Here is a 21,386-nt window from a genome sequence, read left to right on the forward strand (position 1 = left end):
TTTGAGGGCAGCAAGTATAGAATTTTTTGTTTCTTGTTTAGCACACTATCCCTCTAAATCTCAATGTAATATTTTTTTTTCCTGAGAAAATTGGGATTAAGAGACTTGCCCAGAATCACACAGCTAGGAGGTGTTGAGTGTCTGAGACCAATTTTGACCTCAGGTCCTCCTGACTTCAGGGCTAATGCTAATAGATGTTTAATAGATGAAATTGAATTGAAACAAACTAGTACAGTATCTCAAAAAATTGTGGATCCAGAATAACATGATTTTCAAATATCTATTTCGCCTTCCCAAAAAAATCCATTTGCTCTATATACCCTTCACTCTAGGTAATCAGATCTGGTTAATCTTTTCCTTATCCTCTTGGGACCACATCTCCTCTCACATTTAAAGTAGTCCAAGCTTCTAGTCTTTTGGAAGAGAAACAGTTGCTCCATTTTTTCTGGGTTAAAGGAATAGAATATATTCTCTAATAAAAGACTTCATCTTCCTGACTCTCCTTTGGTTAAACAGCTAGCTGTCCTTGCAAAGGAAAGAGGATATACCAGTCCTCCAAGGCAGGGGCCTCAAAATGGTGGTCAGCAGCCAGAGCTTCTCTCCTGGGGGGAGGGGGAGAAGCCACGTGACTGCGATCCCCTCCCCCACCAAACGGAAAAACTAAGAGGGAACCTCGAGGGGAAGAACCAGTTCCTTGGATTTCTACACCTTGGGGTAGTCAACTGCTTTGATACAAAGTGGCCTGGCTGGATGCTGTAAAGTTCCCAATTAAAATCCGGTCCCAGGCAAATCCCTTAAAATCACTTTTCACCTTGGTTTCCTCCTCTGTGAAACAAAACCCTAACTAGACAATGGATGACATCAACCGTCTAAAAGAAGGCTCTTAGGGTCCATTGCCCATTTGAGCTCATATTTAATATTAGCCTCATTTTACATTTAAGAAATTTGAGCTGAAGAAATGTTAAGGAGGGATGCCCGTGGTAACCCAAAGTGGGGAGAGAAAGGCTAGAGAAATAGTAGAATAAGAGACGGAAAGGGGGAGGAATGTATTCAATAAATTTATAAATCCCTTCAAACTCTAAATCTCTCTCTCTCTATTTTTTAGAGCGAAGTCTACCCTCTCCATTCTTGTGCCTTCATTCCATGGAAAACAGCACTCGAAAACAGCCCTGAAGCGGCACTCCATCCTGACGAGACCTCACCTTTCTTTGCCCAGGGGGTGGGGGGGGGGTCTTCCCATTCCACATAATGGCCGTGAAAGCATCCGTCTGCCCAGGTTTTCTCTTTTAATTAGGAAAAGAATACTGCATGGGCTGTTGTGGGACCTCTGCCATCCAAAGTCAAAATAAATCGAGACAACTGCCACATCAAACGTTACATTTAAGATTAAGAAAAACAGATGGAGCCGCGGAGGAATCTTTTTCAGGGTTGGATAAGGGCGTTCCGGTTCGGGACAAAAATGCCAATGAAGGTAAAGTACACACAATTGGTTAAAAAAAAAAAAAAAAAAAAGCTCTGCAGAAGCTATAGGAGACAATTTGCCATCGGAGAAGATGGAGAAGAGGCAGGATGACCCGTTATGCTCTTATTCTCCAATAAGAAGAGGAGCTGGGACTTTTTCGTTCCTTACCAGCCAATGGGAGGAGGGGCAAGGTTACTTTTTTTCGTTACTCTTACCTCACAAGCAGAGGAGAATGCCTGTGGAGTGTCCTTCTGCCCTGTCTTTGATACGTAGTTTCTTAGAAAAGGCTGAGACGCATTTTTAACTTTAGACAATTTAGCAATTCTCTGTCAGGAGCCTTTTTAGCTCATCCAAAGGCAAGAGGAGGATCTGCTGTAATGAAGCTTTTAGAATAGTGACATTCTGGAGATACCTTTTCCTTCTCTAAATTTTCTTCTCCACCTTCCACTTCCATTGCCCATCCCTCTGCACAGAAGCACCTCATAAAACTCCATCAAAGCTACTTAAACTATGGGTTGTAAACTCATGTGGGAACGTGACTGAATGGGAGGGGTTACAAAAATTTGGCAATTGTAAAAAGTGTGAAATATTCCACCAAGATTTAATTTTTTATGTAAAAATAGACAAGCATAAGTATACATGTGTAGTTATGCAAACCATTTCCCTATTAACTATGTTACAAAAGAAAACAAATTAAAAAAAACTCAAAAATAATAAAGTTTTAAAAATATGTTTAAATTTGCATTCAGACTCCATCAGTTCTTTCTGTGGATCCATCTTATTAGTATGCTAATTTTTTAACAATTTTAATAAATGTTAAAATTATATGTACATCAAAGAATTGTTTTAAAACAAATTTATGCTTTATTTTAAACAAATGTTTTATCTATTTTTTATATCTATTTATCCTGGGTTGGGCAAAAATTTTTAGGTGAAAAGGGGTTGCCATGGGGAAAAGTTTTTAAGAAGTCCTGAACTAGCCTCATTTTACAAGTGAAGCAATTGAGGCCCAGAGAGGTTAATTTGTGAATTAATTCCACACTGAGAAATTAAGATTTGAATTCTAAATAGGTTTTCTAACTACAAATTGAGGACCTGCTTTGCTGGCCTGTGCTTGCTTCACAACCAGAAGAAGCTGTGCTGAAAGCAGGAGGTGTCTGACAAGGAGGACCACAGCACTCAGGCAGGCAGAGTAACCCAGAGTTCTAGAGTCTGTTTGTATTCCCACTAGAGAGGTTATCTTTGCTTGGTATGGATTTGCAGTTGCTGGCAAAAAGAATCAGGTGTCCCAAGTGGCAAGTGGCACTTTGAGTAATTAAATGCTGGTAGGTGGGATAACCCAAGATGCACAATAGATACCCTTAGTACATACCAAGGTTAGCACAAATTAACCCTTTCTAGGGCCATGACAAAGATTTTTGGGTTTTAGAAGACCTCTGTGACTGACAGGCATTGCCCCCAGCTGAGTTTCATCACAACGTGGAAAGGTTTCCCCCCAAACATACTTCCTGATTTCTCTATTTTTTTTTGAAGGCACCACCACCTGCCACTCGCCTAGGTCCAAATTTGTTTAGAATCATCCAGTCCTTTAGAATTTATTAATTGCCTACTGTGTTCAAATCTAAAGACAAAAATGAATCAGTCCTGCTCTCAAGAAGTGCACATTCTATCAGGAGATTCTTTCTCTGCATATATATCCATATATTATATGCACACATATATGTACACATATATGTGTAGATATGTATGTATGTACATACACAAATATATAGACAGATAGTAAAAAAGTACAAGGATAACACACAATCCAGATCTTATATATCTCAATTCCCAGTGGCAAGTTGGATCCTTAGAAGGTGGCTACAATATCCCTTCTCAACATTCTAGGGGACTTTGATGAGTTGAGTAGGTGTCTTTTTAATACTATAGCTTATGGGTCCTCACTATTATGCTTTCCCATTTGTTTATCAATTTGTATAAATTATTTATCCAAACTGAATTAGCACCTAGACAAATCTATTTAAGACTAAGAGGTACAGCAAAAAATAGTTGGAAGAAAACATCATCTAAAAAGTCTGTAATATAGTGTCTCATCAGTTCATAGAATCCTGGGCAAATTACATTTAAAGTTAATGAACGGATATGTTGAAAAGGGTAACTCACAGCATGTAGCTGCTGAAGTTTTCTTTCTTTTTTTAGAGTATTCATCAAGTTCTTCAACATGAAGAAACTTTCTGCTAGATTTCTTAGATAGTCCCAAATCAGAATTCTCTCAATATGTCTAGTTTGACTTCAGCCCCTAATTCAAAGACATTGCTTTCTGCTGTTTCAGTGATGCTACTAGGATGCCAATGAGAAGTGCAGGTCCTCTGATGTCCTGAAGTTCTCATGATTTTCCTCTAGTCAAGTTTGGGTTGGGGTTAAGATAGACTTTTTCTTCCCCTAACCCCAACAGTTTTCTCTCAGGTGCTTTGCTGAAGCTTTTTTCCTCTGTGCTTTCCACTGGAATATTTGTGTTCCCAGTTGACTTGCTATTTTATGGAAGACTCACAGGGAATAAATTATTCTTAGCCAATAATAATGTATATCCAATTAAAACCATTCCATTGCATCCAATTGCTTTTTTTAAAATTAATTTTTGTTTTACTTTTCTTCAATTACACATAAACACATTTTTCTTAAAGTTTGCTTTTAAGTTGAAAGTTCCAAATTCTCTCCTTTCTTCCTTCTTCACACAGAAGACAAGGACTATTATATAAATTATACATGTATAGTTATGCAAAATCTTTCCATATTAGCTATATTACAAAAGAAAACAAAAATGAAAAAAACTCAAGAATAATGAAGTTTAACAAATATGCTTCAATTTGCATTCAGATTTCATCAGTTCTTTCTCTGGAGGTGAACAGCATTTTCTGTCCATGAGTCCTTTAGTCCTTAAATTAATTAATTTGGATAATTGGTGTCAACTGGATTGGAACTAGCCTCTAACTTGTGAATGACCAGAGCCAATCAAACAGAGAGGAATAGAGATGGGACAGTCAGGAAACAAACAAAAGTTTAATTAAGTTAGGATAAGGAAAATGATGTTTGTAAACAGAAGCTTCTCTTAAGAAAAGTGTTTACTTAACATGACTAGATCAAAGACTGGTCTTATATACCACAAGGGGGCTAGATATGACAATCATTTTTAGGTCTTGAGCCCTAATAGGAGTCATGTTCACTCTGTGAGGCACAGAACCAGAGCAATACACTTTTTCATCCTGAACACAAAGATTCATTGTTATGCCGAGCTCAAGACACAACCTGCTTGCTGAGTCTTAGCTCTGGGAAACAGGATATCACTAAAAATATTTCAACTTTATTTAAATGTAAATAATCGTTGGTTATTGTACAATATGTGCATAATGCTTTCCTGATTCTGCTGATTTCACATTAATTCATGTAAGTCTTTTCAAGTTTTTCTGATTATTTCTTATACTCAATAGCTTTCCATCACAATTATATACCACAACTTGTTTAGCCTTTCCTCAGTTGATGGGCATCCTCCTCAACTTCCAATTCTTTGCTGATATAAAGATTTTAGTATATATAAATCTTTTCCTTCCTTTGATTTCTTTTGAATACAGACTTAATAGTGGTATTTTTAGGTCAAAAGGTACATCCGTTTTTATAGCTCTTTGAACAAAGTTTTGAGTTGCTCTGGAGAATGGTTAGATTAGTTTTTAACTTTACTGACAGTGCATTACTGTTCCAGTTTTTCCACATTTCCTTCATTTTCACTGTCATTTTTCTTTTCTGGCATGTTAGCTAATCTTATAGATATGAGATGATATTTCAGAGCTGTTTGAATGAACATTTTTTTTAGAGCATTTGTTTCCTTTGACTACAGATAACTTTGATTTCTTCTTCTGAAAACTGCCTTTTCATATCATTTGGCCACTTATTACTGCGAGTGCTTCTTTCTATGCAGAAGAATGTGTCTCTCTAGTCTTTTTTTTTTTTTTTTTTTTTTTTTTTTTTTTTTTTAGCATCCTTCCCATTTTTAAAAAATTTCTTTAATTTACTTTTGGTACATTTTAAATTCCAAATTAACTCTCTCTCACTCTCTCTTCCTCTTTCTCTCTCTGTCTCTATGTGTCTCTCTCTTTATCTTTCCCTCTCTCTCCCTCTTTCTTACTTTTTCCCTCTCTCTCTTTCTTCTTCTCTTTATCTCTTCCTGCATAAGAAAAGGCCACCATGGAGGCAGCTAAGTGGCATAGTGAATAGAGCACCAGCCCTGAAGTCAGTAGGACCTGAATTCAAATCTGGTCTCCGACACTTAACACTTCCTATTTGTGTGACCCTGGGCAAGTCACTTAACCCCAATTGCCTCAATAAAAAAAAAAGGCCACCATTAGACACAGATGTCTAAATAAATATGAAATCATACTATGCCTACTTCAATTTATCACGTCTTTCTCAGGAAATAAATAGTATTTTCCTTCACAAGTATTTTCCTTCCTTTATAGTCAATTTGAGTATTTATAGTCCTTTGAAATAACTTGGTTCACAATTATTTTTCAAACAATATTGTTAGTGTATATAAAATTCTCTTAGTTCTGCTTACTTCATTTTTCATTATTTCATGCAAGTTTTTCAATGTTTTTCTAAAATCAATCATTTCTTGCAGCATAGTAACATTCTGGCACCAGCAAAAAGGGTCCCTTGCAATCTCCTTTCAACCTTTTGTCTGCCCTTTTTACCATCTGTAAGTTGAGAGCTCTCGAAGCTACCACTGTAGGCAATGCACTGCCTGAAATTCATGGCCACTTCTGCCTGCACTGTGCACTACTATCTTGGTGAGACAGACTTTCTCTGGCTACCTCCTAAGTTGCCTAGGACTGAGAAAATGATTTCATCCAATTTTTTGTTAGTTTTGACATTTAGAATTTGATTTGAGGAGTTATTGTAGAGTTATTTGGAGGGGACTTTGTGAGAGTTTGTTTGAATACTTTTTTATTCTCTCATTTTGGTCCTGCCTCTCCCCTTCTTAATGTCTGTCCAATGGTTTTCTTTCTTTTTTTGGTAAATTTTTTTTAAAAATTATACTTAAATATGACATAAGGAAGGAGGGAAAAAAACATTGCCATGTACACAAAAGACATTAAGAGAGAATTCAATATAAAGCAATCATTTTCCATTTCAAGAAAACCTATAAAATAAATTCACTGTTTTCAAAGCTGTCCAGCTTTGCTTTGCTTCCCTGATGGTTTTCTTTTGTACTCAGCTGTGTTCTTATTGTCATTATTTTTACTGTTTTATTTTGTTTGTGTTTTCTTTTGTATCATGACTAATATGGAAATATATTTTGTATTATCTCACATGCATAATAAAAATAAAATTGCTTTGGGGAGGAAGAGAGAATTTAGAACTCAAATTTAAAAAAAGATCATTAATTTTTTTCATATATTTGGGGAATATTTAATGAACTAAATAAAAATAATTTAAAAACTAATGCATTTCCTACCCATATGTGTGAAAAAACATTATTGACTACTCTTTTCTCTGGATGTTTTGTCTTCTTTCTTTTTCTTGTTTTTTTGACATATGGTACTTGTGCTATGATTTACTTGTAATAGGCTTCCTCCCCTGCTTCAGTTCTAATAGGCCAAGAACCAAAATTCCTTACCACTTTTTGTTTGTGTGTTTGTTTGTTTTTAACTGGAAATGGCTCTGCCTTCAGATGCCCATGATGGGTCCCTTTCCAAAATTTCTATAGACTTGGAAGCAGTCTTCTTGTGTACACTCCTCATAGATGAGACTTCAGTGACTTCCTGATGAAGTCTCTGACTTCCCCATGAAACTGTTCATCTATAGGAAAGCATGACTCTTGATTGACTGAGAGAGGTCTGAGTTGCATGTTAAGAGGTAAATGTGACAAGAGAAAGAGACAGAAAAACAGAGACTGAGAAAGAGTCTGGGGTAGAGAGAGACAGAGAAAGTGAAAGACAGACTGGAGAGAGAAAAGCAGAGGAAAACCTGAGAGATGAGAAAAGAAAGAAGGCATAGACTTTAGTTAAACATGTGGTCAGAATCAATACTTCATTATGTTCCTTGGTTTCCAGCATCTGTACCTGAAGAGACTGCTAAGAACATTCTTAGGTGAAATTGTCCACTCCTTGGTTTAGCTGAGATTTAATTTCAATTCCCACCTGGATTCTCTGACTCTCCTATGTCCTATTACCTCAAATAAGTGGTGTAATTTACCATATTAGTGATTTGCTGCTTGCTTTAATAAATGTTTAATTGTAACTACATTTTGTGTAGAGAATAAGCTGCAACTTTGCTGTTCTGAAATAGGACTACTTTATGATTATGTTTATTCTGGGGTTGAGTCTAGAAAAAACTGTAGCCTGGTTTACATGTGTAATGCTAGATGATATGAAGGAAATATGTTATTTTTACCTTTGCTTTTTGTACTTTTGCTTCATCAGTTTTTTTTTTTTTTTTTTTGGTCTTTGCCAGAAGTTGATGAATGTTATTTCTCAACGGAATTGGAAGGGTACTGTGGGAAATGTTCTATAATCCTAGTTTGTAGAACCTAATCCTTTTATTTTATTTTTTATTATTTTTATACTAACTTTTGTTTTGTACTGACATTGCATTATATTAAAAGGGATACAAAAGTGACTGGTCTGAAAAAACTATTAACTTCTGTTACATATAGCTTGTGTTTTAAGATATGAATACATTATATACTGCTGTGAACATGGGCTTTTTAATGATTACATTAACCTATTTGATATGTTGGAACTTCCCTTGTTTATAGGAGAGCAGAGCCATGGGGTTACACAATAACCAGCCAATTAAAAAATCTTCTGAAGCCCAGGGCTGCTTGACATATCAGTGACCAGGTTCAAAAATAACCTTGTGCAACAGCTGCAGACTCAAGACTTTCCAAACAGAGACTCGGGATTTTCCAAACACCCTATTCCCTGATTTATTGGGAATACAGACATTCTTCTCCCCTTTACTAACCTTCTCCCACTCTGAAGCCTGTAGAAACCACAAGTATATCACCTTTTCCCATTCTTCGTAAGAACGCTTTCTCTCTCTGCTTGGCTTGCATAAACACTTTTCAGACAATAAATGTTTTGTACCCTATGTTTGGACTCTGCTTCATTTCAGGTTACTTTTTGGGTCTGGGGGTCTTTTTGTTTAAGCACTACATACACAAACATGAACACAATTAAACAAGGTTGTAACATAACTACTCTATTTGTTTGCCTTCCTTTTTGCATTTCTTTTGTTTTATTCTTTTTTATTTATGTCATTTTGGACATAATTATCAATAACTACTAATATACATCAACTATCATCCCAAATAAAAACCTTTTCTGTAACAAATGTGAAAAGTTCAGCAAAATAAATCAACATATTTCTCTGTCTCATTTTGAATCTCTAGTCCATTAATTTTCAGCTAAGAGGTGAGACATTTTTCATCACTAGCCTTTTAAATGTACTATTATTTGTTGCTTAATCTAAAATCCAAAACTAGCCAATAAATAATCATTAAATCCTGCGTGATAGATATTGAACTTGCCATTAAGGACACAGAGAATTAAATTATGCCTACTCTAGAAGTTTACATTCTGTTGGAAAGAAAATACACAGATAAACTGAGAGAAAGAAATATATGTATACACATATATTTATTCTATTTTGGGAGTAATATAGTGATAAAATATTAATGTATTAATAATCTAATAATATTATACACAGAATAAATTCAAAGTAGTTAGGGAGTATACCAGGCTTCACATAGAAAGTAATACTATATCTTGAAGGGAGAGAATAATGATATTGAGTGCAAAGAAATGGAGACAGAAGATAGAATACCATGTTTCAAGAATAGAGAAAAGGTTACTTTGGATGGATCATAGAGTATGAGAAGATGGAGGGACAATATATAACGAGGGTAGAAACACATATTGGATCCATTTTGTCAAGATCTTTAAAGTATGGAGTTTATATTTGGTCTAAGAAGACATAAGAAAAATAAGATTAGATGGTCAGATCTGTGCTTACAGAAATCATTGTGTGGAGGATAGATTGGAGGGAGAAAAGACTTTGAGACAAGGAAGAACAATGAAAAGTCATTTGTCATTGTCTAGGCAAGAAGTGATTGGGTCCAAACTAAAGTGGTGGTTCTCTATGTAAAGAGAACATGTTGGAGGTAAATATAACAAAATTTGTTAAGTGAACAGATTTGAAGCATGAGGTAAAAGGTAATAATGGATAATGTTATGGCTGTGAATTTTGTGGACTAAAAGAATGATGCTTTCTCTAGAAATGGACAGATTTGAAAAAAAGCGTTGTGTATATATTGGGGAAATAATGAATTCTGTTTTAGACTTGTGTGGTATATATGCATATATATGTCACATATCATGCTACATATAGACAGCATTATCTTTCCTTTCATCTCAGGACTCTTCTAATTAAATCTGAAAGACTTCATTTCTTAATCATCTACTTCTCAAATATGCCTTTCTCTCATTAGTACTTTTGCCTTCTACAGGCAGTAGGGAGAATATACTAGATCTGTTCCTAAGGTTTTCATTTTCTTACTTATACTTTGTAATCTTAATCAATGATTATTTTTGCTAGTTATTTAATTTAACCCCATGTATATTGCAAAAAGTGAGTAGTAGTTTCCTGTTTTATAAGTTTTGAGAGATCCTCTATCACATCCTGGATGTAAGCCCTGGGAATATAATATTGTTTTCTATTTTTTGTAATTAGGTCAATGAATAGTTGCCTCTGTGAGAAGTCATCTATTATTACTGTTTATCTCTTTTTTTCTTTGACTTTTGGAGACTCACATTATTCCACAAAGTTATTTTCTCCTTAGAACTTCTATTTGCCTCTTTAGACAGACTTTGATATCTGTTTTGTAGCTTTAGGTGTATAAAAATGCATCTTATTTTTTTCCTCCTCTAAGCTTATTCTTCTACTTTCCTTCTTCCTGACAAGTCAGGATTTCCTTCTTCCTTGAAAGCTGGAAACTATTTCATTTTAACTTTTTCCCCCTTCAATGCTTAATATAATGTTAGTTGTTTCATTTTGTCCAATTTTTCATAACTTTTTAATCTAAGGTGAAAAAACTGAGCCTTAAAAAAAGTCTCATTAGTTACTGTTTTTAGGTATAGATATGGTACTTCATAGCTGTGGGTATTTAATAACTACTTGTTGACTTGTCTATTTGGGGATTTTATGCTTCCTAAGGGAATTAAATCAGAGATGATATTCTTTTTAGTGACCACCCCTTGAATCTTTCACAGCCATCTGAGTCTAGTACTTTTTATACTTTAGGGATCACTTTATATATTCTCCCTTTGTGTCTACAATAATGCCATATTGGCTGTTTTAATAACTCCCATTGCAAGATGAGTGCTATCTCTATTCCCAGTTCCCCACAAATTCCATTTTGTCCACTGCTATTAGATGGCTAATAATTCAACTAAGGCTGATATTTTAAAATCTTTCCATCAGATTATTATGGGACTGAAGCCTGCTTGATTGATTGATTATAGTGTGGTCCTGATTTCTGTTGAGGTAGGTGAAGACATTTTCCAAAAGGTTTGCCTTTCAATAAATCAAAGATGTGATAAATGGGCAGGAGGATGGTGGGGGGAAAAAAAGAAACAAAGAAGTGGAATGTTAATCACTGAGATGAGATAGTGAAATCAATACCTGATTTGGAGGCAAAAGACCTAAAATTAAATTCCAGAAATTCTACTTAACTGCATGCTCTTAGGCAAGACATATCATCTTTCTAATTTTCAATTTATTTAACTATAAAATGAAGGAATTGTCATTAATGATCTTTAGGATCCTTTTGCACTCAAAAGTAATCTGATCTTTTTGCAACATTTGATTTTAGCTTCTATTCCTTTCAGAGAATATGCTAATTGTATTAAAGAGAAACAAATGGTAGTTTAATATATAGATTTTGAGAGCCAAGTGAGGAAATTGGAATGAAGAAATGAAGGTATTCACCCAGAGGACCACAGATAAACAGTAATAATATCATAACCGGAACTAAAGTCATTAAATAAAACATTTCCAGTATACTATGCTGTCTATGAAATATAATATGTATAAATATACAATATATGTAAATATAAAATAATAGTTTTTACTATGTTGTCAACTAGTTTCTAATCAAGCACTTGTAAAACAAATGTGAGAAGTCTCACATTCTGGAAATTGATAAGCTCACTAAAAGATAACCCTGTCCTTAGATTCCAGGCCATTGTCACTCCCTTTATGTGACCATTATGTAGTGCTATCTTACTTATGTAGTGCTATCTTACTGTTGTTTTAGGAAGCAAAATAGATAAGATCAAATTCAAGATAGATTTATCTCAAACTGAATTCCAACATTAGAAAAATATTATTGTGGCAATGTAGCATGTTTAACCTAGTACTTGGCACAAAATAGGTACTTAATAAATATTGACTGATACTATGACAGATTTGAAAGGATGATGGATTTTAAGCCAGAAGATGTGAATTAGAGTTCCAGTTAAAATATCTAGCTTTGTTATCCTAGGTAAGCCAATTTCTTTTCCTTTACTGTTTCTTCACAATGAGAATATTAAACTCAATGGATTCTAAATTTCCTTTCAGATTCTGAAATTACTCTTCTACATAATTCTATCTGGAGGATAGGAAAAAAAATTCTTTTCAATATTGCTAATCATCATAGTCACACTCATTATGCTAACCTAGATGTAATGCTAGAAGACAAAGTAGTTTAAACACTCCTTTTTACAGGATGAAATGGAAACTCACAAAAACTAAATGATTTGCCTCAGTTTCACAACTAGTAAAAATTAGAAGCAGGATCTGAACTTAAACCTTCCTGATTCTCATCCCAACTCTCTGCCATATTCTTCTCTGGTTATAAAGCATCTGGAATAGTAAAGTTTAATGCTGGTTGTTATATTTTAGGAAGGACAGTTCCACAATGGAGAGTTATGCTTATATTTAGGTTAAAAAAACAATTTCATCACTATAACATGAGAAGGTATAGAGAGATAGAAATTTATCTGAAAAAAAAAATTGGGGGAGGGTTGGTAGACAGTAAGCTCAGAATCAATCAGATGTGTCATATGGTTGCCAGAGAAATTAATATAATCTTAAATTGTATTTAATGGAGTATAGATTTAAAATTATATTCATTATGTAAAGAGGTTCTAGTTTTCATATAGTTAAACTAGGGTCTAGCAGGGGTCCTCAAACTTTTTAAATAGGGGGTTAGTTCACTGTCCCTCAGACTGTTGGAGGGCCAGACTATAGTAAAAACAAAAACTTTGTTTTGTGGGCTTTTATTTTATTTATTTATTTAATAGCCTTTTATTTACAGGTTATATGCATGGGTAACTTTACAGCATTAACAATTGCCAAACTTCTTGTTCCAATTTTTCACCTCTTACCCCCCACGCCCTCCCCCAGATGGCAGGATGACCAGTAGATGTTAAATATATTAAAATATAAATTAGATACACAATAAGTATACATGACCAAAATGTTATTTTGCTGTACAAAAAGAATCAGACTCTGAAATATTGTACAATTAGCTTGTGAAGGAAATAAAAAATGCAGGTGGGCATAAATATAGGGATTGGGAGTTCAATGTGATGGTTTTTAGTCATCACCCAGAGTTCTTTCTCTGGGCGTAGCTGGTTCAGTTCATTACTGCTCCATTGGAAATGATTTGGTTGATCTCGTTGCTGAGGATGGCCAGGTCCATCAGAACTGGTCATCATATAGTATTGTTGTTGAAGTATATAATGATCTCCTGGTCCTGCTCATTTCACTCAGCATCAGTTCGTGTAAGTTTCTCCAGGCCTTTCTGAAATCATCCTGTTGGTCATTTCTTACAGAACAATAATATTCCATAATATTCATATACCACAATTTATTCAGCCATTCTCCACCTGATGGGCATCCATTCAGTTTCCAGTTTCTAGCCTTTGTAGGCCTTTAAATAAAGAAACTTCATAGCCCTGGGTGAGGGGGGATAATCATCCTCAGCTGCCCCATCTGGCCCGAGAGTCGTAGTTTGAGGACCCCTGGAGTATTGTGCTCTTTTCTGGGTGCCATATTTTTAGGGAAATATTGAAAAATTGAGATTATGCAAAGAAAAGTGAAACACTTTGAGTTAATAATAAATTATGATTAGTTGAAGGAATTTAAAATTAGTATAATGAAAAAGAGAAGATTTTGGGAGGTCATAATAGCTATTTTTAACTAATTGAAGGACTAGAAGATGATAGACTCATTTATCTTCGTCCCAGAGAGCAGAATTAGAAGTTATGGATGGAAGTGGAAAAGAGTCAAATTTAGGTTTGATTGAAAAGAAAGATTTAAACAAAATTGTCCCAAAGTGGGAATAAAATGTCTTAGATTTCCCTTGAAAGTGAGTTTCAAGCAAATAAGGAATCATCTTTGTCTGAGATGATTGTAGAAGTAATTGCATTTCTTCTATAATCTGAATTGGATGGCTTCTGAGCTTTCTTCCAATTCTTAAAATGTGTAATTCAGACTGGTAATCCATAATATGATTTACCACATTTTAATAAAAACTTCCTATTTAGTCTCTATACTCTCTGCAAATCCTTATAATCAAATTCTCCAAACTAAAAAAGAAGTAGGATTAGAATTTAATAAATTACATTACATTTACATGCATTACATATTACATTTTGGAAACCATGATAGACAATATAAAAATTATTTAAAAAGTGGGAAGACTGTTCTTTTCTTTCCTCTCTCTCCAGATTCAATCCAATAGTTAGCCATTTGAACTCTTTATTATGCACTGCTTTCAGATCCCTTCCCCTGTTTCCTATTGCTGCTTTTCTCTTGAAGACTACTTTACTCCTGCTACCTGTCTCCTCAACTCTTACTCACAAAGTGCTAAGCAAAATTAGAGGAAATTCTATCACTGTGCTAGCTGAGTACATCACAAATTCATGTTATCCAGCTTTAACTGGTTCTTCATTGTAGCAAAGAAGTTCATTTATTCTTCCTTAATTGATGTCCTATCTCATCCTTTGAAGAAACTATTTCAAAATTATCTTCCCTCCTGAAATTTCCCAGAATCCACTTTCCTTGATGATTCAACATCTACATTATATTCTCTAAATATAATTCTCCAACTTGTCACTATCTTTTCTAAAATGTATCAGCCAGAACTGGATTTAGTTTTCCAGATGTTGTATGGCCAGAGAAGACTACAGCAGAATGCTTCTGCATCAAGAAGATCCAAATTCAAATACTGCTTGTCACACTTACCAGCTATGTGACCCTGGGCAAATCATTTAACTTTTCCCCAGTTACCTTTTCTGTAAACAGAAAGAGTTAAAGTAGATGATCTCTAAAAGAAAAGTTTTATCTACTTGTTTCCAGAATAATGAGTTGGCAAGTAAATTAAATTCAACTTTATTAAATACTTTCAATGTGCCTACATTATGCCAGAGATACAAACATCAGTAAGATAAAGTCCTTGCACTTAAAACATCTAAGCAATTTTTTTTTGTTTTGTTTTTTTTTATTTAATAGCCTTTTATTTACAGGATATATACATGGGTAACTTTACAGCATTAACAATTGCCAAACCTCTTGTTCCAATTTTTCACCTCTTACCCCCCCACCCCCTCCCCTAGATGGCAGGATGACCAGTAGATGTTAAATATATTAAAATATAAATTAGATACACAATAAGTATACATGACCAAAACGTTATTTTGCTGTACAAAAAGAATCAGACTCTGAAATATTGTACAATTAGCTTGTGAAGGAAATCAAAAATGCAGGTGTGCATAAATATAGGGATTGGGAATTCAATGTAATGGTTTTTAGTCATCTCCCAGAGTTCTTTTTCTGGGCATAGCTAGTTCAGTTCATTACTGCTCCATTAGAAATGATTTGGTTGATCTCGTTGCTGAGGATGGCCTGGTCCATCAGAACTGGTCATCATATAGTATTGTTGTTGAAGTATATAATGATCTCCTGGTCCTGCTCATTTCACTCAGCATCAGTTCGTGTAAGTCTCTCCAGGCCTTTCTGAAATCATCCTGTTGGTCATTTCTTACAGAACAGTAATATTCCATAATTTTCATATACCACAATTTATTCAGCCATTCTCCAACTGATGGACATCCATTCAGTTTCCAGTTTCTAGCCACTACAAAAAGGGCTGCCACAAACATTCGTGCACATACAGGTCCCTTTCCCTTCTTTATAATCTCTTTGGGATATAATCCCAGTAGTAACACTGCTGGATCAAAGGGTATGCACAGTTTGATAACTTTTTGAGCATAGTTCCAAACTACTCTCCAAAATGGTTGGATTCGTTCACAACTCCACCAACAATACATCAATGTCCCAGTTTTCCCGCATCCCCTCCAACAATCATCATTATTTTTTCCTGTCATCTTAGCCAATCTAACAGGTGTGTAGTGGTATCTTAGAGTTGTCTTAATTTGCATCTGAGCAATTTTGGATGGCTAGTAGTTTGAGCTTTAAATTGTCTCTGATCTGCCTGATCAGAGGAGATAGTGTATCACTTTGGAAAGATCACTAACTCTTGAATTTTATAATTTACTTCAGGAAATTGCAATGGATAGGTGAAGTAGAAAAAATTGACCTTAAAATCTAAAAATATGGGTTTCAACAGTATCTCTGCCTTTTACTATTTGTTTGAAGTTGGACAGGTCACTTGACTTCATAGAATTCATTTTATTCTTCTGTATAACAGATCATTTCCAGCTCTTAACCCTGTGATCCTGTAATTTCATTCCCATCTTTTCTTAATTCCCATGTCAGCTTAAGACATGGTGCTTTAATTTATTTGACTTACTCAAGGTCCTATGGCAATTCAAAATCTTAATTCAATTGCTACTGACTTGCTATTGATTGTCAGAGATTTCTGTTACAGAAAAATATTCTATATCAAAACTTAAGAGAATTGGAAAGGTTAACAACTCCAGTACATAAATTCTTCCTTAATGGTTCTTATTCTATGGCAGATTTTTATTTTATTTTTTTATTTTTGGGGTGTTGTTTGAGTATCTGGGTAACCATAACCAACATATATCAATAATGGGGTCTGATTGGATATATGGAATGAGGGATGAGTCGAATGTAATGTCAAGATTATCAGTTTGACCTACTGGAAAGACGGTGCTTTCTTTGACAGAAAAGGAAAGTTTGGAAGAGGATTACATTCAAAAGGAAAAATGATTCCAGTTAAAAAAAAATTAAATTTAAGATATCTTCAAAATATTTAGTTTGACACATGTCCAATAGGGAATTATTAATTGGGAACTGAAACTCAGGAGAGAGACTAAGGATGGGTATACAGATCTGGGAATTGGAGCATTTGAAGTTATTGAGGAGATAGAGAGAAAGAAAAGAGGCCTCATTGGAGAACTTTGGGAAGAGCCATAGTCTGGGAGTATAATGTGGACGATGAGTTATCAAAGGAAACTTAGAAAAAGCAGACTTTTAAACTGAGAAATATGACTGTTATAAAAACTCTTAAGCAAAAGGGTATACCAGAAGAGATGGAATTAACAGGGTAAAAAGCACCAGATACATTGAGAAAGATGAGGACCAAGAAAAGACTTTTTTTTTATTATAGCTTTTTATTTAGAAGTTATATGCATGAGTAAATTTATAGCATTGACAATTGCCAAACCTTTTGTTCCAATTTTACTTCCTTCTGCCCACCTCTCCCCCAGATGGTAGGTTGACCAATACATGTTAATTATGTTAGAGTATAAATTAAATACAAAATAAGTATACATGTCCAAACAGTTATTTTGTTGTACAAAAAGAATCAGACTCTGAAATAGTGTACAATTAGCCTGTGAAGGAAATCAAAAATGCCGGTGGACAAAAATAGAGGGATTGGGAATTCTATGTAATGATTCTTAGTCATCTCCCAGAGTCAAGAAAAGATTTTTAAATTGCATAATTTAGAAATGATTGGTAATTTTGGAGAGAATAGTATCAGTTGAGAGGTGAAAATGAAAGTTAGACTGCAAGGAGTAGAGGACTAAGAGGAGAAATTAAGTGGAGTCAGTGAATGTAAATGTAAAGAATTTTGGCTAATAAAGGAAAGAGGGATATAAAATGATAGCTTGAGGGGATGATATGGTCTAGTGAAGGTTTTTAAAGAATGGGAGAAACTTGGGAATATTTGAGGACAAGGAGCATTGAGGCATCTGATAGGAAGAGTCAAGAAAAAAGAGATTATTAGTATGTAATCTACCTAGGGAAAGGGAATGGGATCATGTACACATGTAGAGGAGCTAGTTTGAGCAAAGAGAAAGTTTATTTCTCTGTCATAAATCAGGCGAAAGAGGAGAGAGTAAAGAAGGATTCCTAAAGTACTTGAAATGAAGAGAATAGGAGAAGTGGGGGTTTATGTCAAATAGCCTAGCCTCATTTATTTTTTCAGTGAAGTAGGAGACAAAGTGCCCAATGGGGTAGGCTGGATTGGGGTAGAATGGAGTTTCAAGAAGGAAGATAAAGTTTGATATAGTTTCTTCAGGAAATGAAATAGGGTTTCAATTAGATAAGTATAAAAGGATTGCTTTGTTTCAGTGAAGGTCCAAGTGAGGTTGGATAACATGAATTTGGGATATACTTAAGTAGCACAGTTTCATGATTTCCACCAACTTGTTAAGCAGTTTATGAGTGAGTGGAAGAGGCAGATAAGATAGTAGGAATAGTCCAGGGCTGGTTTAATCAAGAGAACAGCATTAGGAAACAGGGCAAAGGAATCAAGTGCAGAGGCCAGTATAGAGATGAAGTGATTAACTTTTGGGTTGAGATTAGAGGAGGAAAGGGAACTTAGAATAGATCTGATGGCTTATGAAAGCATTGAGAGATAGAAGGAAAGAAAGTCTCAATAAGGCCGAAGAAAAAACAGAGGAGAAAAGCCTAGGGATGAATGATATGAGACATTAACGTCAAAAAGGAAGGCCTAAATTTCCACTTAGGGAAATGGAGCTCTTGTGGGTAATGAGATCTGGTGTGTGACCATCCCTAAGTGTTATGAGGTAAAGTGAGTACTTTTTGAGTCTTAAAGAGATAGGGGAAATGAGAAATTAAAAATTAGAGAAGCAGAGGGAGCATCTACATGAATATTAAAGTCTCCTAGTATAAGGGAAGATTTGGGTGGAGAATAGGAGGATGGGGTGAGCATCAGTTTATCCCAGCCATTTTTATTTTTATTGTCGAGAAGATTTTAATTTTGTGGACTTCAAAGAAGGAACGAGGGAAAGAAACAAAAGGGGAGTCTGGGAGTGATAGTGGGGGAGAAGGAGTAATCCAGTTCTTCCTCCAGCATGATGAGGAGTTGTATGAAAGAAGGTGCAGGCAGTGCTGGTGAAGAAAGCCAGGGAGGCCATGTGATCAGAGAAGTGCCAAGTCTCTAAGAGAGAAGATAGAAGGAATGTATCTTCCTTCTATTCATCTGTCTACCTTAGGGGACTGAAAGGGATTGCAATACCTACAGTGCATAGCTTGACCAGGCAGACATCTTTCTGGATTTCTTCACCCTCCCTCTTGGATTTATTTTTAGGGAGTTTAGGGCAGCAGTGATTTAAGTCTCTCCCCACTATTTATCTATCTGTAGTCCAGTATTCAGTGGCTGCAGAGGTAACTGAAGCAATTCTACTAGTTCTCAGTTCCCCTTTTAACCTTTATAACTAATCCTAAGAGATTTTTGCTATTGGGGGAAGCAAACCAGTGCTGCAAAATAAGAGATTTATATAGCATCTAGCAGATAATTCATCATAGCACAAAGCTGAAGAAGTTTGTTAGCCATTGTTTCTCCTAAAGTATTCTATTAAATCAGTACATGGTGGTGAAAGCCATTCTAATGTGTCCATTTGTCATGGATAAATCTTTCTTTTTTAGTTTTCCATCTCTTCTATTTCCTTCCCTTTCCTCGTCCTCTTTTCCCCTTCTCCTCATTGCCTGTGTCTTATGACTATCTTACAATTTCTTTGGGACCTTATTTGCTTTTTGTGCTTAATTTCTGAATGATCCACAAAATATTCACAAACCGCAAAGAGCAATGAGAGACGATATGTTTCCATTTCACCAAAGTGGAATATATGTTTTATATTGTTTTTAAATAGGTGCAAATGAACAGAGAGAAATGCCATTTTCAAACAAAAATATTAATCACCAACAAGGAAAACCTGTGCATTGTTCTTCATAAGCTTTAACTAAGAATTGTCAATGTATTAAATTCCTTTTGGTGAAGATGCTTTAGTGCTTGTCTAGTAAATTATGAAGAATTAAATCTTAAACACATGATTATCATCATCATTCCCATCACAAAATTATTTATTTATTTCTGGTGCCATTTTTATGGAGAACAGAATTTTAAACATCACATTGCAATTCCCATGCCAATATTATTTATTATCTCTGATTTCTTTTCTACAGTCCTTTGCCTGTGCCTCGAGACAATGGATACAGGCAATGAATCTACTGTGTCTGAATTTGTGTTGTTGGGACTCTCCAGTTCCTGGGACCTCCAGCTTTTCTTCTTCATGGTGTTTTCTTTGTTTTATGTGGCAACAATTGTGGGCAACTGTCTCATTGTCATCACAGTGATCGCCGATTCCCACCTTCATTCTCCCATGTATTTCTTGCTCACTAACCTCTCCCTCATTGATATGTCTCTAGCTTCCTTTGCTACCCCCAAGATGATTACAGACTATCTCACTGGACATAAAACTATCTCCTTTGATGGCTGCATCTCCCAGATTTTTTTCTTGCATCTCTTTACTGGCACTGAGATTATCCTGCTAATGGCCATGTCCTTTGATAGATATATTGCCATATGCAAACCACTCCGCTATGCAACCATTATAAGTCCCCGGGTGTGTATTATACTTGTAGTGACTTCCTGGGTCGTAGGTGTCATGCATTCAATGAGCCAGGTGATATTTGCTCTTCACTTGCCCTTCTGTGGTCCCAATGAGGTAGATAGCTTTTTCTGTGACCTTCCTGTGGTATTCCAGTTAGCCTGTGTAGATACTTATGTATTAGGATTCTTCATGATCTCCACAAGTGGTATCATTGCTCTATCCTGCTTTATGCTCTTATTTAACTCCTATGTTATTGTTATACTAACTATTAAAAAACATTCCTCTGGGGGGTCCTCCAAAGCTCTTTCTACCTGCACTGCCCATTTCATTGTGGTTTTTATGTTCTTTGGACCATGTATCTTCATCTACATGTGGCCAATAAGCAGTTTCCTGGTAGACAAAGTTCTTTCTGTGTTTTATACTATCTTTACTCCCATTCTGAATCCAATAATCTACACACTGAGGAACCAGGAGGTGAAAACAGCTATGAAAAAACTGAAAAACAGATATTTGAATCCTGATAAGATAGCACAGTCACCTCATTACTTCTAATTAGTTAAGATGAAGCCACTTCTGGATACCCTAACTGATCTTATTCATATTTTCTGTGTTGTTATTATTCAAATGATAATCACCAAATCACTTATAAGGAAGTTTTGTAATTGTTTTTAAACTTCTGTATGTTCAAAATGAGGTGTTTCTTTAAGTTCTAAAGAGAAACTTTTGGGCCTCTTTAAGTAGGAAAAGCAGTTTTAGGTAGAAGGAAAGAGAAACTATATCATTTGTTTTCACTGCTTGCCTCAGCAAAGCTATTCCATATTAATTACAAAAGAAAGGTATGGAAGAAAAGAAAAAGTAGAACTCTAACTTGGCTATGCAAAATTAGTAACTTATTTAGCTTTCTCTCTCTCTCTCTCTCTCTCTCTCTCTCTCTCTCTCTCTCTCTCTCTCTTTTTGCTGAGGCAATTAGG

At 35.2% G+C, this 21,386-nt stretch overlaps 1 protein-coding gene and 1 long non-coding RNA gene across 2 annotated transcripts; both read left to right on the plus strand.

The window, feature by feature from the left end:
* Positions 1-655: 655 nt before the first annotated feature.
* LOC116421539 lies at positions 656-8,602 on the plus strand. The gene is made up of 3 exons (XR_004231940.1): positions 656-714; positions 1,106-1,471; positions 8,274-8,602. It is a non-coding gene; the product is annotated as an uncharacterized LOC116421539 (long non-coding RNA).
* Positions 8,603-20,010: 11,408 nt separating this feature from the next.
* On the plus strand, positions 20,011-20,967 carry LOC100929438 (olfactory receptor 4K2). The gene has a single exon (XM_003755773.1). The coding sequence runs from the start codon at positions 20,011-20,013 to the stop codon at positions 20,965-20,967; it is 957 nt and encodes a 318-aa protein (XP_003755821.1).
* The last annotated feature ends 419 nt before the right edge of the window (positions 20,968-21,386 follow it).

This window comes from Sarcophilus harrisii, chromosome 2 (assembly GCF_902635505.1).
Source record: "Sarcophilus harrisii chromosome 2, mSarHar1.11, whole genome shotgun sequence".
NCBI lineage: Eukaryota > Metazoa > Chordata > Mammalia > Dasyuromorphia > Dasyuridae > Sarcophilus > Sarcophilus harrisii.

Bases quoted from the DNA above. Each gene is read 5' to 3' on its own strand.
- LOC100929438 (XM_003755773.1), top strand. From the start codon at position 20,011: ATGGATACAGGCAATGAATCTACTGTGTCTGAATTTGTGTTGTTGGGA.